Here is a 17744-nt window from a genome sequence, read left to right as displayed (position 1 = left end):
CACCACCACCTCCTCAATCTATCCATCTATAGACACCACCACCTCCTCAATCTATCCATCTATAGACACCACCACCTCCTCAATCTATCCATCTATAGACACCACCACCTCCTCAATCTATCCATCTATAGACACCACCACCTAGAGTTGTGTGGGGGAATCATCAGAATTAGTTGGGTAACATAGATAAGATGTTTTATTTTCATTATATGCTTGTGAGTTACTTCTCATCAGAATGTCTATGTTTGGATAATACTGTTGGCCGGTTGCAGTTATCCTTTCTCTGTCCTGGGGTCAGTTACTTCTCATCAGAATGTCTATGTTTGGATAATACTGTTGGCCGGTTGCAGTTATCCATTCTCTGTCCTGGGTTCAGTTACTTGGGCCGCAGAGAGGGGAGAGGTCAAGCTTGTCTTCATATGTAAACATATCTTTAAAACCAATTATATCTTGGCTCCACAATGTCTGTGTGCCAGTCACTGTGTCTCTGTGATGTTGTCAAGGAGGGGTGTATTTGATATATGCCTGTTGATGAGGTTTTGTTTTATGGTCCTGAGAGCGAGATGAGAACATAGTTTAGGAGACAAAGCTGAACGATAATTTATAGCCAATGCTGTCTGGCTATGTGTGTCTTTGCTATAAAGGATCTCAGTTGCAATGTGTAAGGGACTCTCAGAGAATTCATTGAGAGACAGTGAATTACCTGAGAGTCACAGGGTTGTGATGGAGCTCATATAATTAAAGATGGACGTTATGATACCTCTGACTTGTGTTGTGGTTTGCTCTCATGAGTTGGTAAATACAGGACATTTCCACGACATTTGACAGTGTGTGTGTGTTACCTGTGTTGTGTAGAGTTGACAGTGTGTTACCTGTGTGTATGTACTGCTGCCTGGCCTGTTGTGTAGAGTTGACAGTGTGTTACCTGTGTGTAGAGTTGACAGTGTGTGTGTAGAGTTGACAGTGTGTGTGTAGAGTTGACAGTGTGTGTGTATAGAGTTGACAGTGTGTGTGTATAGAGTTGACAGTGTGTGTGTGTGTATATAGTTGACAGTGTGTGTGTGTGTATAGAGTTGACAGTGTGTGTGTAGAGTTGACAGTGTGTGTGTATAGAGTTGACAGTGTGTGTGTGTGTGTGTGTGTGTGTAGAGTTGACAGTGTGTGTATAGAGTTGACAGTGTGTGTATAGAGTTGACAGTGTGTGTGTAGAGTTGACAGTGTGTGTGTGTGTGTGTGTGTGTAGAGTTGACAGTGTGTGTGTGTGTGTAGAGTTGACAGTGTGTGTGTGTGTGTGCGTGTAGAGTTGACAGTGTGTGTGTGTGTGTGTGTGTGTAGAGTTGACAGTGTGTGTGTGTGTGTGTGTGTAGAGTTGACAGTGTGTGTGTGTGTGTGTGTGTAGAGTTGACAGTGTGTGTGTGTGTGTGTGTGTGTAGAGTTGACAGTGTGTGTGTGTGTAGAGTTGACAGTGTGTGTGTGTGTGTGTGTGTGTGTGTGTGTAGAGTTGACAGTGTGTGTGTGTGTGTGTGTAGAGTTGACAGTGTGTGTGTGTGTGTGTGTGTGTGTGTGTAGAGTTGACAGTGTGTGTGTGTAGAGTTGACAGTGTGTGTGTGTAGAGTTGACAGTGTGTGTGTGTGTGTGTAGAGTTGACAGTGTGTGTGTAGAGTTGACAGTGTGTGTGTGTGTGTGTAGAGTTGACAGTGTGTGTATAGAGTTGACAGTGTGTGTGTAGAGTTGACAGTGTGTGTGTGTGTGTGTGTGTAGAGTTGACAGTGTGTGTGTGTGTGTGTGTGTAGAGTTGACAGTGTGTGTGTGTGTGTGTGTGTGACCGTGTGTGTGTGTGTGTGTGTAGAGTTGACCGTGTGTGTGTGTGTGTGTGTAGAGTTGACAGTGTGTGTGTGTGTGAGTTGACAGTGTGTGTGTGTGTGTAGAGTTGACAGTGTGTGTGTGTGTAGAGTTGACAGTGTGTGTGTGTAGAGTTGAGAGTTGAGTGTGTGTGTGTGTGTGTGTGTGTGTGTGTGTAGAGTTGACAGTGTGTGTGTGTGTGTGTGTGTAGAGTTGACAGTGTGTGTGTGTGTGTGTGTGTGTGTGTGTGTAGAGTTGACAGTGTGTGTGTGTGTGTGTGTGTGTGTGTGTGTGTGTGTGTGTGTGTGTATGTGTGTGTGTGTGTAGAGTTGACAGTGTGTGTGTAGAGTTGACAGTGTGTGTGTGTGTGTGTAGAGTTGACAGTGTGTGTGTAGAGTTGACAGTGTGTGTGTAGAGTTGACAGTGTGTGAGTTGACAGTGTGTGTGTGTGTGTGTGTGTAGAGTTGACAGTGTGTGTGTGTGTGTGTGTGTAGAGTTGACAGTGTGTGTGTGTGTGTGTGTGTAGAGTTGAGAGAGTTGACAGTGTGTGTGTGTGTGTGTGTGTGTTGACAGTGTGTGTGTGTGTGTGTAGAGTTGACAGTGTGTGTGTGTGTGTGTGTGTAGAGTTGACAGTGTGTGTGTGTGTGTGTGTGTAGAGTTGACAGTGTGTGTGTGTGTGTGTGTGTGTGTAGAGTTGACAGTGTGTGTGTGTAGAGTTGACAGTGTGTGTGTGTGTGTGTGTAGAGTTGACAGTGTGTGTGTAGAGTTGACAGTGTGTGTGTAGAGTTGACAGTGTGTGTGTGTGTGTGTGTGTGTGTGTGTAGAGTTGACAGTGTGTGTGTGTGTGTGTGTGTGTGTAGAGTTGACAGTGTGTGTGTGTGTGTGTGTGTGTAGAGTTGACAGTGTGTGTGTGTAGAGTTGACAGTGTGTGTGTGTAGAGTTGACAGTGTGTGTGTGTAGAGTTGACAGTGTGTGTGTGTAGAGTTGACAGTGTGTGTGTGTGTGTGTGTGTGTGTGTGTGTGTGTAGAGTTGACAGTGTGTGTGTGTGTGTGTGTGTGTGTAGAGTTGACAGTGTGTGTGTGTGTGTGTGTGTGTGTGTAGAGTTGACAGTGTGTGTGTGTGTGTGTGTGTGTGTAGAGTTGACAGTGTGTGTGTGTGTGTGTGTGTAGAGTTGACAGTGTGTGTGTGTGTGTAGAGTTGACAGTGTGTGTGTGTGTGTAGAGTTGACAGTGTGTGTGTGTGTGTAGAGTTGACAGTGTGTGTGTGTGTGTAGAGTTGACAGTGTGTGTGTGTAGAGTTGACAGTGTGTGTGTGTAGAGTTGACAGTGTGTGTGTGTGTGTGTGTGTAGAGTTGACAGTGTGTGTGTAGAGTTGACAGTGTGTGTGTAGAGTTGACAGTGTCTGTGTGTGTGTGTGTGTAGAGTTGACAGTGTGTGTGTGTGTGTGTGTAGAGTTGACAGTGTGTGTGTGTGTGTGTAGAGTTGACATTGTGTGTGTGTGTGTGTAGAGTTGACAGTGTGTGTGTGTAGAGTTGACAGTGTGTGTGTGTGTAGAGTTGACAGTGTGTGTGTGTGTGTGTGTGTGTAGAGTTGACAGTGTGTGTGTGTGTGTGTGTGTGTAGAGTTGACAGTGTGTGTGTGTGTGTAGAGTTGACAGTGTGTGTGTGTGTGTGTAGAGTTGACAGTGTGTGTGTGTGTGTAGAGTTGACAGTGTGTGTGTGTGTGTGTAGAGTTGACAGTGTGTGTGTGTGTGTAGAGTTGACAGTGTGTGAGTGTGAGTGTGTGTGTGTGTGTGTGTAGAGTTGACAGTGTGTGTGTGTGTGTGTGTGTGTGTGTGTATAGAGTTGACAGTGTGTGTGTAGAGTTGACAGTGTGTGTGTGTGTGTGTGTGAGTGTGTGTGTGTGTGTGTGTGTAGAGTTGACAGTGTGTGTGTGTGTGTGTGTGTGTGTGTGTATAGAGTTGACAGTGTGTGTTGGAGAGTTGTGTGTGTGTGTGTGTGTGTGTGTGTGTGACAGTGTGTGTGTGAGTTGACAGTGTGTGTGTGTGTGTAGAGTTGACAGTGTGTGTGTGTGTGTGTGTGTGTGTGTGTGTGTGTGTGTGTAGAGTTGACAGTGTGTGTGTAGAGTGTGTGTGTGTGTTGACAGTGTGTGTGTGTGTGTGTGTGTGTAGAGTTGACAGTGTGTGTGTAGAGTTGACAGTGTGTGTGTGTGTGTGTGTGTGTGTGTGTGTAGAGTTGACAGTGTGTGTGTGTGTGTGTGTGTGTGTGTGTGTGTGTAGAGTTGACAGTGTGTGTGTGTGTGTGAGTGTGTGTGTGTGTGTGTGTGTGTAGAGTTGACAGTGTGTGTGTGTGTGTGTGTGTGTGTGTGTGAGTTGACAGTGTGTGTGTGTGTGTGTGTGTGTGTGTGTGTGTGTAGAGTTGACAGTGTGTGTGTGTGTGTGTGTGTGTGTAGAGTTGACAGTGTGTGTGTGTGTGTGTGTGTGTGTGTGTGTAGAGTTGACAGTGTGTGTGTGTGTCTGTGAGTTGACAGTGTGTGTGTGTGTGTGTGTGTGTGTGTATAGAGTTGACAGTGTGTGTGTGTGTGTGTGTGTGTGTAGAGTTGACAGTGAGTGTGTGTGTGTGTGTAGAGTTGACAGTGTGTGTGTGTGTGTGTGTGTAGAGTTGACAGTGTGTGTGTGTGTGTGTGTGTGTGTGTGTAGAGTTGACAGTGTGTGTGTGTGTGTGTGTGTGTGTGTGTGTAGAGTTGACAGTGTGTGTGTGTGTGTGTGTGTGTGTGTAGAGTTGACAGTGTGTGTGTGTGTGTGTGTGTAGAGTTGACAGTGTGTGTGTGTGTGTGTGTGTGTGTAGAGTTGACAGTGTGTGTGTGTGTGTGTAGAGTTGACAGTGTGTGTGTGTGTGTGTGTGTGTGTGAGTTGACAGTGTGTGTGTGTGAGTGTGTGTGTAGAGTTGACAGTGTGTGTGTGAGTGTGTGTAGAGTTGAGAGTTGTGTGTGTGTGTGTGTGTGTGTGTGTGTGTGTGTAGAGTTGACAGTGTGTGTGTGTGTGTGTGTGTGTGTGTAGAGTTGACAGTGTGTGTGTGTGTGTGTGTGTGTGTGTGTGTAGAGTTGACAGTGTGTGTGTGTGTGTGAGTGTGTGTGTGTGTGTGTAGAGTTGACAGTGTGTGTGTGTGTGTGTGTGTGTGTGTGTGTGTGTGTGTGTGTGTGTGTAGAGTTGACAGTGTGTGTGTAGAGTTGAGAGTTGACAGTGTGTGTGTGTGTGTGTGTGTAGAGTTGACAGTGTGTGTGTGTGTGTGTGTGTGTGTGTGTGTGTGTAGAGTTGACAGTGTGTGTGTGTGTGTGTGTGTGTGTATAGAGTTGACAGTGTGTGTGTGTGTGTGTGTGTGTAGAGTTGACAGTGTGTGTGTGTGTGTGTGTGTAGAGTTGACAGTGTGTGTGTGTGTGTAGAGTTGACAGTGTGTGTGTGTGTGTAGAGTTGACAGTGTGTGAGTGTGAGTGTGTGTGTGTGTGTGTAGAGTTGACAGTGTGTGTGTGTGTGTGTGTGAGTGTGTGTGTGTGTGTGTGTAGAGTTGACAGTGTGTGTGTGTGTGTGTGTGTGTGTGTAGAGTTGACAGTGTGTGTGTAGAGTTGACAGTGTGTGTGTGTGTGTGTGTGTGTGTGTGTAGAGTTGACAGTGTGTGTGTAGAGTTGACAGTGTGTGTGTGTGTGTGTGTGTGTGTGTGTGTGTAGAGTTGACAGTGTGTGTGTGTGTGTGTGTGTGTGTGTGTGTGTGTGTAGAGTTGACAGTGTGTGTGTGTAGAGTTGACAGTGTGTGTGTGTGTGTAGAGTTGACAGTGTGTGTGTGTGTGTGTGTGTGTGTGTGTGTGTAGAGTTGACAGTGTGTGTGTGTGTGTGTGTGTGTGTTGTGTGTGTGTGTGTGAGTTGACAGTGTGTGTGTGTGTGTGTGTGTGTGTGTGTGTGTGTAGAGTTGACAGTGTGTGTGTGTGTGTGTGTGTGTGTGTGAGTTGAGAGTTGTGTGTGTGTGTGTGTGTAGAGTTGACAGTGTGTGTGTGTGTGTGTGTGTAGAGTTGACAGTGTGTGTGTGTGTGTGTCAGAGTTGACAGTGTGTGTGTGTGAGTGTGTGTGTGTGTGTGTGTAGAGTTGACAGTGTGTGTGTGTGTGTGTGTGTGTGTGTGTGAGTTGACAGTGAGTGTGTGTGTGTGTGTAGAGTTGACAGTGTGTGTGTGTGTGTGTAGAGTTGACAGTGTGTGTGTGTGTGTGTGTGTGTGTGTGTGTAGAGTTGACAGTGTGTGTGTGTGTGTGTGTGTGTGTGTGTGTAGAGTTGACAGTGTGTGTGTGTGTGTGTGTGTGTGTAGAGTTGACAGTGTGTGTGTGTGTGTGTGTGTGTGTAGAGTTGACAGTGTGTGTGTGTGTGTGTGTGTGTGTGTGTGTAGAGTTGACAGTGTGTGTGTGTGAGTGTGTGTAGAGTTGACAGTGTGTGTGTGTGAGTGTGTGTAGAGTTGACAGTGTGTGTGTGTGAGTGTGTGTAGAGTTGACAGTGTGTGTGTGTGTGTGTGTAGAGACAGTGTGTGTGTGTGTGTGTGTGTGTGTGTGTGTGTGTGTGTGTGAGTTGACAGTGTGTGTGTAGAGTTGACAGTGTGTGTGTGTGTGTGTGTGTGTGTAGAGTTGACAGTGTGTGTGTGTGTGTGTGTGTGTGTGTGTGTGAGTTGACAGTGTGTGTGTGTGTGTGTGTGTGTGTAGAGTTGACAGTGTGTGTGTGTGTGTGTGTGTGTGTGTGTGTGTGTGTGTGTGTGTGTGTAGAGTTGACAGTGTGTGTGTGTGTGTGTGTGTGTAGAGTTGACAGTGTGTGTGTGTGTGTGTGTGTAGAGTTGACAGTGTGTGTGTGTGTGTGTGTGTGTGTGTGTGTGTAGAGTTGACAGTGTGTGTGTGTGTGTGTGTGTGTGTGTATAGAGTTGACAGTGTGTGTGTGTGTGTGTAGAGTTGACAGTGTGTGTGTGTGTGTGTGTGTGTAGAGTTGACAGTGTGTGTGTGAGTGTGTGTGTGTGTGTAGAGTTGACAGTGTGTGTGTGTGTGTGTGTGTGTGAGTTGACAGTGTGTGTGTGTGTGTGTGTGTGTGTAGAGTTGACAGTGTGTGTGTGTGTGTGTGTGTAGAGTTGACAGTGTGTGTGTGTGTGTGTGTGTGTAGAGTTGACAGTGTGTGTGTGTGTGTGTGTATGTGTGTGAGTGTGTGTGTGTGTGTGTGTGTGTAGAGTTGACAGTGTGTGTGTGTGTGTGTAGAGTTGACAGTGTGTGTGTGTGTGTGTGTGTGTAGAGTTGACAGTGTGTGTGTGTGTGTGTGTGAGTTGACAGTGTGTGTGTGTGTGTGTAGAGTTGACAGTGTGTGTGTGTGTGTGTAGAGTTGACAGTGTGTGTGTGAGTGTGTGTAGAGTTGTGTGTGTGTGTGTGTGTGAGTGTGTGTGTGTGTGTGTGTGTGTAGAGTTGACAGTGTGTGTGTGTGTGTGTGTAGAGTTGACAGTGTGTGTGTGTGTGTGTGTAGAGTTGACAGTGTGTGTGTGTGTGTGTGTGTGTAGAGTTGACAGTGTGTGTGTGTGTGAGTGTGTAGAGTTGACAGTGTGTGTGTGTGTGTGTGTGTGTGTGTGTAGAGTTGACAGTGTGTGTGTGTGTGTGTGTGTGTGTGTAGAGTTGACAGTGTGTGTGTGTGTGTGTGTAGAGTTGACAGTGTGTGTGTGTGTGTGTGTGTGTAGAGTTGACAGTGTGTGTGTGTGTGTGTGTAGAGTTGACAGTGTGTGTGTGTGTGTGTAGAGTTGACAGTGTGTGTGTGTGTGTGTGTATAGAGTTGACAGTGTGTGTGTGTGTGTGTGTGTATAGAGTTGACAGTGTGTGTGTAGTTGACAGTGTGTGTGTAGAGTTGACAGTGTGTGTGTGTTGACAGTGTGTGTGTGTTGACAGTGTGTGTAGAGTTGACAGTGTGTGTGTGTGAGTTGACAGTGTGTGTGTAGAGTTGACAGTGTGTGTGTGTTGACAGTGTGTGTGTAGAGTTGACAGTGTGTGTGTGTGTGTGTGTGTGTAGAGTTGACAGTGTGTGTGTGTGAGTGTGTAGAGTTGACAGTGTGTGTGTGTGTGTGTGTGTGTGTGTGTAGAGTTGACAGTGTGTGTGTGTGTGTGTGTGTGTGTGTGTGTGTGTGTGTGTGTGTGTGTGTGTAGAGTTGACAGTGTGTGTGTGTGTGTGTGTGTGTGAGTTGACAGTGTGTGTGTGTGTGTGTGTAGAGTTGACAGTGTGTGTGTGTGTGTGTGTGTGTGTAGAGTTGACAGTGTGTGTGTGTGTGTGAGTGTGTAGAGTTGACAGTGTGTGTGTGTGTGTGTGTGTGTAGAGTTGACAGTGTGTGTGTGTGTGTGTGTGTGTAGAGTTGACAGTGTGTGTGTGTGTGTGTGTGTGTGTGTGTAGAGTTGACAGTGTGTGTGTGTGTGTGTGTGTGTGTGTGTGTGTGTGTGTGTAGAGTTGACAGTGTGTGTGTGTGTGTGTAGAGTTGACAGTGTGTGTGTGTGTGTAGAGTTGACAGTGTGTGTGTGTGAGTTGACAGTGTGTGTGTGTGTGTGTGTGTAGAGTTGACAGTGTGTGTGTGTGTGTGTGTGTATAGAGTTGACAGTGTGTGTGTGTAGAGTTGACAGTGTGTGTGTCCTGTTGACAGTGTGTGTGTGTAGTGTTGACAGTGTGTGTGTGTAGAGTTGACAGTGTGTGTAGAGTTGACAGTGTGTGTGTAGAGTTGACAGTGTGTGTGTAGAGTTGACAGTGTGTGTGTGTAGAGTTGACAGTGTGTGTGTAGAGTTGACAGTGTGTGTGTAGAGTTGACAGTGTGTGTGTAGAGTTGACAGTGTGTGTGTGTAGAGTTGACAGTGTGTGTGTGTGTGTGTGTGTGTGTGTGTGTGTAGAGTTGACAGTGTGTGTGTGTGTGTGTGTGTGTGTGTGTGTGTGTGTGTGTGTGTGTGTATAGAGTTGACAGTGTGTGTGTGTGTGTGTGTGTAGAGTTGACAGTGTGTGTGTGTGTGTGTGTATAGAGTTGACAGTGTGTGTGTAGAGTTGACAGTGTGTGTGTGTGTGTGTGTGTGTGTGTATAGAGTTGACAGTGTGTGTGTGTGAGTGTGTGTGTGTATAGAGTTGACAGTGTGTGTGTAGAGTTGACAGTGTGTGTGTAGAGTTGACAGTGTGTGTGTGTAGAGTTGACAGTGTGTGTAGAGTTGACAGTGTGTGTGTAGAGTTGACAGTGTGTGTGTGTAGAGTTGACAGTGTGTGTGTAGAGTTGACAGTGTGTGTGTAGAGTTGACAGTGTGTGTGTAGAGTTGACAGTGTGTGTGTAGAGTTGACAGTGTGTGTGTGTAGAGTTGACAGTGTGTTACCTGTGTGTATGTACAGCTGCCTGGCCTGTTGTTGCTGATGTCTCTTGATACGTGAGTATTGTTTCTTCAGAGCGCTGATGTCAGTACTCATCCTCTCCTGCAGCATGCTGTTGATGGCCGCCTGATGCTCCGCCCTGCCGCCACCATCCACCGCCCCGGGACTCAGGTCTGCCATGTTACCGCCCTGCTCCCCCCCACGCTGGTCTGGAGAGGAGAGATTCAATTATCACCTCGGAAAGCCCAAGCGGAAATTACCTCAGTGTTGACGCCATGTAGAGAGACACAGCTGTTCCTGTGTTTTCAGGTCTGACATCAACAGCAGCTGACATGACACCTTCCCACATAACCCGGTCTACCACTACATTAAACTAATGGACCTGGCTGGAGTCCTGTCTACCACTACATTAAACTAATGGGACCTGGCTGGAGTCCTGTCTACCACTACATTAAACTAATGGACCTGGCTGGAGTCCTGTCTACATTAAACTAATGGGACCTGGCTGGAGTCCTGTCTACCACTACATTAAACTAATGGACCTGGCTGGAGTCCTGTCTACCACTACATTAAACTAATGGACCTGGCTGGAGTCCTGTCTACATTAAACTAATGGGACCTGGCTGGAGTCCTGTCTACCACTACATTAAACTAATGGACCTGGCTGGAGTCCTGTCTACCACTACATTAAACTAATGGACCTGGCTGGAGTCCTGTCTACCACTACATTAAACTAATGGACCTGGCTGGAGTCCTGTATACATTAAACTAATGGACCTGGCTGGAGTCCTGTCTACCACTACATTAAACTAATGGACCTGGCTGGAGTCCTGTCTACCACTACATTAAACTAATGGGACCTGGCTGGAGCCCTGTCTACCACTACATTAAACTAATGGACCTGGCTGGAGTCCTGTCTACCACTACATTAAACTAATGGGACCTGGCTGGAGTCCTGTCTACCACTACATTAAACTAATGGGACCTGGCTGGAGTCCTGTCTACATTAAACTAATGGACCTGGCTGGAGTCCTGTCTACCACTACATTAAACTAATGGGACCTGGCTGGAGTCCTGTCTACATTAAACTAATGGACCTGGCTGGAGTCCTGTCTACATTAAACTAATGGGACCTGGCTGGAGTCCTGTCTACCACTACATTAAACTAATGGGACCTGGCTGGAGTCCTGTCTACCACTACATTAAACTAATGGGACCTGGCTGGAGTCCTGTCTACCACTACATTAAACTAATGGACCTGGCTGGAGTCCTGTCTACCACTACATTAAACTAATGGGACCTGGCTGGAGTCCTGTCTACCACTACATTAAACTAATGGGACCTGGCTGGAGTCCTGTCTACCACTACATTAAACTAATGGGACCTGGCTGGAGTCCTGTCTACATTAAACTAATGGACCTGGCTGGAGTCCTGTCTACCACTACATTAAACTAATGGGACCTGGCTGGAGTCCTGTCTACATTAAACTAATGGACCTGGCTGGAGTCCTGTCTACACTACATTAAACTAATGGGACCTGGCTGGAGTCCTGTCTACCACTACATTAAACTAATGGGACCTGGCTGGAGTCCTGTCTACCACTACATTAAACTAATGGACCTGGCTGGAGTCCTGTCTACCACTACATTAAACTAATGGACCTGGCTGGAGTCCTGTCTACATTAAACTAATGGGACCTGGCTGGAGTCCTGTCTACCACTACATTAAACTAATGGGACCTGGCTGGCTGGAGTCCTGTCTACCACTACATTAAACTAATGGGACCTGGCTGGAGTCCTGTCTACCACTACATTAAACTAATGGGACCTGGTTGGAGTCCTGTCTACCACTACATTAAACTAATGGACCTGGCTGGAGTCCTGTCTACCACTACATTAAACTAATGGGACCTGGCTGGAGTCCTGTCTACCACTACATTAAACTAATGGGACCTGGCTGGAGTCCTGTCTACCACTACATTAAACTAATGGGACCTGGCTGGAGTCCTGTCTACCACTACATTAAACTAATGGGACCTGGCTGGAGTCCTGTCTACCACTACATTAAACTAATGGACCTGGCTGGAGTCCTGTCTACCACTACATTAAACTAATGGACCTGGTTGGAGTCCTGTCTACCACTACATTAAACTAATGGACCTGGCTGGAGTCCTGTCTACCACTACATTAAACTACCTGGTTGGACATTAAACTAATGGACCTGGCTGAGTCCTGTCTACCACTACATTAAACTAATGGACCTGGCTGGAGTCCTGTCTACATTAAACTAATGGGACCTGGCTGGAGTCCTGTCTACCACTACATTAAACTAATGGGACCTGGCTGGAGTCCTGTCTACCACTACATTAAACTAATGGACCTGGCTGGAGTCCTGTCTACATTAAACTAATGGGACCTGGTTGGAGTCCTGTCTACCACTACATTAAACTAATGGGACCTGGCTGGAGTCCTGTCTACCACTACATTAAACTAATGGACCTGGCTGGAGTCCTGTCTACCACTACATTAAACTAATGGGACCTGGCTGGAGTCCTGTCTACATTAAGCTAATGGGACCTGGCTGGAGTCCTGTCTACCACTACATTAAACTAATGGGACCTGGCTGGAGTCCTGTCTACCACTACATTAAACTAATGGACCTGGCTGGAGTCCTGTCTACCACTACATTAAACTAATGGGACCTGGCTGGAGTCCTGTCTACCACTACATTAAACTAATGGACCTGGATGGAGTCCTGTCTACCACTACATTAAACTAATGGGACCTGGCTGGAGTCCTGTCTATTAAACTAATGGGACCTGGCTGGAGTCCTGTCTACATTAAACTAATGGGACCTGGCTGGAGTCCTGTCTACCACTACATTAAACTAATGGGACCTGGCTGGAGTCCTGTCTACATTAAACTAATGGGACCTGGCTGGAGTCCTGTCTACATTAAACTAATGGGACCTGGCTGGAGTCCTGTCTACCACTACATTAAACTAATGGGACCTGGCTGGAGTCCTGTCTACATTAAACTAATGGGACCTGGCTGGAGTCCTGTCTACCACTACATTAAACGAATGGACCTGGTTGGAGTCCTGTCTACCACTACATTAAACTAATGGACCTGGCTGGAGTCCTGTCTACATTAAACTAATGGACCTGGCTGGAGTCCTGTCTACCACTACATTAAACTAATGGGACCTGGCTGGAGTCCTGTCTACCACTACATTAAACTAATGGGACCTGGCTGGAGTCCTGTCTACCACTACATTAAACTAATGGACCTGGTTGGAGTCCTGTCTACCACTACATTAAACTAATGGACCTGGCTGGAGTCCTGTCTACCACTACATTAAACTAATGGACCTGGCTGGAGTCCTGTCTACCACTACATTAAACTAATGGACCTGGCTGGAGTCCTGTCTACATTAAACTAATGGGACCTGGCTGGAGTCCTGTCTACCACTACATTAAACTAATGGACCTGGCTGGAGTCCTGTCTACCACTACATTAAACTAATGGACCTGGCTGGAGTCCTGTCTACATTAAACTAATGGGACCTGGCTGGAGTCCTGTCTACCACTACATTAAACTAATGGGACCTGGCTGGAGTCCTGTCTACCACTACATTAAACTAATGGACCTGGCTGGAGTCCTGTCTACCACTACATTAAACTAATGGGACCTGGCTGGAGTCCTGTCTACATTAAGCTAATGGGACCTGGCTGGAGTCCTGTCTACCACTACATTAAACTAATGGGACCTGGCTGGAGTCCTGTCTACCACTACATTAAACTAATGGACCTGGCTGGAGTCCTGTCTACCACTACATTAAACTAATGGGACCTGGCTGGAGTCCTGTCTACCACTACATTAAACTAATGGACCTGGATGGAGTCCTGTCTACCACTACATTAAACTAATGGGACCTGGCTGGAGTCCTGTCTACCACTACATTAAACTAATGGGACCTGGCTGGAGTCCTGTCTACATTAAACTAATGGGACCTGGCTGGAGTCCTGTCTACCACTACATTAAACTAATGGGACCTGGCTGGAGTCCTGTCTACCACTACATTAAACTAATGGGACCTGGCTGGAGTCCTGTCTACCACTACATTAAACTAATGGGACCTGGCTGGAGTCCTGTCTACATTAAACTAATGGGACCTGGCTGGAGTCCTGTCTACCACTACATTAAACGAATGGACCTGGTTGGAGTCCTGTCTACCACTACATTAAACTAATGGACCTGGCTGGAGTCCTGTCTACATTAAACTAATGGACCTGGCTGGAGTCCTGTCTACCACTACATTAAACTAATGGGACCTGGCTGGAGTCCTGTCTACCACTACATTAAACTAATGGGACCTGGCTGGAGTCCTGTCTACCACTACATTAAACTAATGGACCTGGTTGGAGTCCTGTCTACCACTACATTAAACTAATGGACCTGGCTGGAGTCCTGTCTACCACATTAAACTAATGGGACACTACATTAAACTAATGGACCTGGCTGGAGTCCTGTCTACCACTACATTAAACTAATGGACCTGGCTGGAGTCCTGTCTACATTAAACTAATGGGACCTGGCTGGAGTCCTGTCTACCACTACATTAAACTAATGGGACCTGGCTGGAGTCCTGTCTACCACTACATTAAACTAATGGGACCTGGCTGGAGTCCTGTCTACCACTACATTAAACTAATGGGACCTGGCTGGAGTCCTGTCTACCACTACATTAAACTAATGGACCTGGCTGGAGTCCTGTCTACATTAAACTAATGGACCTGGCTGGAGTCCTGTCTACCACTACATTAAACTAATGGACCTGGATGGAGTCCTGTCTACCACTACATTAAACTAATGGGACCTGGCTGGAGTCCTGTCTACATTAAACTAATGGGACCTGGCTGGAGTCCTGTCTACATTAAACTAATGGGACCTGGCTGGAGTCCTGTCTACATTAAACTAATGGGACCTGGCTGGAGTCCTGTCTACACTACATTAAACTAATGGGACCTGGTTGGAGTCCTGTCTACCACTACATTAAACTAATGGGACCTGGCTGGAGTCCTGTCTACCACTACATTAAACTAATGGGACCTGGCTGGAGTCCTGTCTACCACTACATTAAACTAATGGACCTGGCTGGAGTCCTGTCTACATTAAACTAATGGGACCTGGCTGGAGTCCTGTCTACCACTACATTAAACTAATGGGACCTGGCTGGAGTCCTGTCTACCACTACATTAAACTAATGGACCTGGCTGGAGTCCTGTCTACATTAAACTAATGGGACCTGGTTGGAGTCCTGTCTACCACTACATTAAACTAATGGGACCTGGCTGGAGTCCTGTCTACCACTACATTAAACTAATGGACCTGGCTGGAGTCCTGTCTACCACTACATTAAACTAATGGGACCTGGCTGGAGTCCTGTCTACCACTATTAAACTAATGGGACCTGGCTGGAGTCCTGTCTACCACTACATTAAACTAATGGGACCTGGCTGGAGTCCTGTCTACCACTACATTAAACTAATGGACCTGGCTGGAGTCCTGTCTTAAACTAATGGACCTGGCTGGAGTCCTACATTAAACTAATGGGACCTGGCTGGAGTCCTGTCTACCACTACATTAAACTAATGGACCTGGCTGGAGTCCTGTCTACATTAAACTAATGGGACCTGGCTGGGAGTCCTGTCTACCACTACATTAAACTAATGGGACCTGGCTGGAGTCCTGTCTACATTAAACTAATGGGACCTGGCTGGAGTCCTGTCTACCACTACATTAAACTAATGGGACCTGGCTGAGTCCTGTCTACCACTTAAACTAATGGGACCTGGCTGGAGTCCTGTCTACATTAAACTAATGGGACCTGGCTGAGTCCTGTCTACCACTACATTAAACTAATGGGACCTGGCTGGAGTCCTGTCTACATTAAACTAATGGGACCTGGCTGGAGTCCTGTCTACCACTACATTAAACTAATGGGACCTGGCTGGAGTCCTGTCTACCACTACATTAAACTAATGGACCTGGCTGGAGTCCTGTCTACATTAAACTAATGGACCTGGCTGGAGTCCTGTCTACCACTACATTAAACTAATGGGACCTGGCTGGAGTCCTGTCTACCACTACATTAAACTAATGGGACCTGGCTGGAGTCCTGTCTACCACTACATTAAACTAATGGACCTGGTTGGAGTCCTGTCTACCACTACATTAAACTAATGGACCTGGCTGGAGTCCTGTCTACCACTACATTAAACTAATGGACCTGGCTGGAGTCCTGTCTACCACTACATTAAACTAATGGACCTGGCTGGAGTCCTGTCTACATTAAACTAATGGGACCTGGCTGGAGTCCTGTCTACATTAAACTAATGGGACCTGGCTGGAGTCCTGTCTACATTAAACTAATGGGACCTGGCTGGAGTCCTGTCTACATTAAACTAATGGGGCTGGAGTCCTGTCTACATTAAACTAATGGGACCTGGAGTCCTGTCTACCAATGGGACCTACATTAAACTAATGGGACCTGGCTGGAGTCCTGTCTACCACTACATTAAACTAATGGGACCTGGTTGGAGTCCTGTCTACCACTACATTAAACTAATGGGACCTGGTTGGAGTCCTGTCTACCACTACATTAAACTAATGGGACCTGGCTGGCTGGAGTCCTGTCTACCACTACATTAAACTAATGGGACCTGGCTGAGTCCTGTCTACCACTACATTAAACTAATGGGACCTGGCTGGAGTCCTGTCTACCACTACATTAAACTAATGGGACCTGGTTGGAGTCCTGTCTACCACTACATTAAACTAATGGGACCTGGCTGGAGTCCTGTCTACCACTACATTAAACTAATGGGACCTGGCTGGAGTCCTGTCTACCACTACATTAAACTAATGGACCTGGCTGGAGTCCTGTCTACCACTACATTAAACTAATGGGACCTGGTTGGAGTCCTGTCTAACACTACATTAAACTAATGGACCTGGCTGGAGTCCTGTCTACCACTACATTAAACTAATGGGACCTGGCTGGCCTGGAGGGACCTGGCTGTCTCCTGTCTACATTAAACTAATGGACCTGGCTGGAGTCCTGTCTACCACTACATTAAACTAATGGGACCTGGCTGGAGTCCTGTCTACCACTACATTAAACTAATGGGACCTGGCTGGAGTCCTGTCTACCACTACATTAAACTAATGGGACCTGGCTGGAGTCCTGTCTACCACTACATTAAACTAATGGACCTGGCTGGAGTCCTGTCTACCACTACATTAAACTAATGGGACATGGCTGGAGTCCTGTCTACCACTACATTAAACTAATGGACCTGGCTGGAGTCCTGTCTACATTAAACTAATGGGACCTGGCTGGAGTCCTGTCTACCACTACATTAAACTAATGGACCTGGCTGGAGTCCTGTCTACCACTACATTAAACTAATGGGACCTGGTTGGAGTCCTGTCTACCACTACATTAAACTAATGGACCTGGCTGGAGTCCTGTCTACCACTACATTAAACTAATGGGACCTGGCTGGAGTCCTGTCTACCACTACATTAAACTAATGGGACCTGGCTGGAGTCCTGTCTACATTAAACTAATGGACCTGGCTGGAGTCCTGTCTACCACTACATTAAACTAATGGGACCTGGCTGGAGTCCTGTCTACATTAAACTAATGGACCTGGCTGGAGTCCTGTCTACATTAAACTAATGGGACCTGGCTGGAGTCCTGTCTACCACTACATTAAACTAATGGGACCTGGCTGGAGTCCTGTCTACATTAAACTAATGGGACCTGGCTGGAGTCCTGTCTACCACTACATTAAACGAATGGACCTGGTTGGAGTCCTGTCTACCACTACATTAAACTAATGGACCTGGCTGGAGTCCTGTCTACCACTACATTAAACTAATGGGACCTGGCTGGAGTCCTGTCTACCACTACATTAAACTAACGGGACCTGGCTGGAGTCCTGTCTACCACTACATTAAACTAATGGACCTGGCTGGAGTCCTGTCTACATTAAACTAATGGGACCTGGCTGGAGTCCTGTCTACCACTACATTAAACTAATGGGACCTGGCTGGAGTCCTGTCTACCACTACATTAAACTAATGGGACCTGGCTGGAGTCCTGTCTACATTAAACTAATGGGACCTGGCTGGAGTCCTGTCTACCACTACATTAAACTAATGGACCTGGATGGAGTCCTGTCTACCACTACATTAAACTAATGGGACCTGGCTGGAGTCCTGTCTACCACTACATTAAACTAATGGACCTGGCTGGAGTCCTGTCTACCACTACATTAAACTAATGGGACATGGCTGGAGTCCTGTCTACCACTACATTAAACTAATGGACCTGGCTGGAGTCCTGTCTACATTAAACTAATGGGACCTGGCTGGAGTCCTGTCTACCACTACATTAAACTAATGGACCTGGCTGGAGTCCTGTCTACCACTACATTAAACTAATGGGA

The 17744-nt window shown here is 46.7% G+C and overlaps 1 protein-coding gene across 1 annotated transcript in view; it reads right to left on the bottom strand.

Annotated features, from left to right (window-relative positions):
• The window catches only part of LOC135573013 (TBC1 domain family member 30-like), a 131717-nt gene that overhangs the window by 19312 nt on the left and 94661 nt on the right, over positions 1-17744 (bottom strand). The window contains exon 12 of the mRNA XM_065022067.1: positions 9232-9435. Coding sequence (XP_064878139.1) covers positions 9232-9435 — 204 coding nt within the window. The remainder of the gene's footprint in view (positions 1-9231; positions 9436-17744) is intronic.

The sequence above is a fragment of the Oncorhynchus nerka genome, linkage group LG8 (genome assembly GCF_034236695.1).
Source record: "Oncorhynchus nerka isolate Pitt River linkage group LG8, Oner_Uvic_2.0, whole genome shotgun sequence".
Classification (NCBI taxonomy): Eukaryota; Metazoa; Chordata; class Actinopteri; order Salmoniformes; family Salmonidae; genus Oncorhynchus; species Oncorhynchus nerka.
Note: the sequence above shows the minus strand (reverse complement) of the source record. Positions and strands in the feature narration are given on the sequence as shown.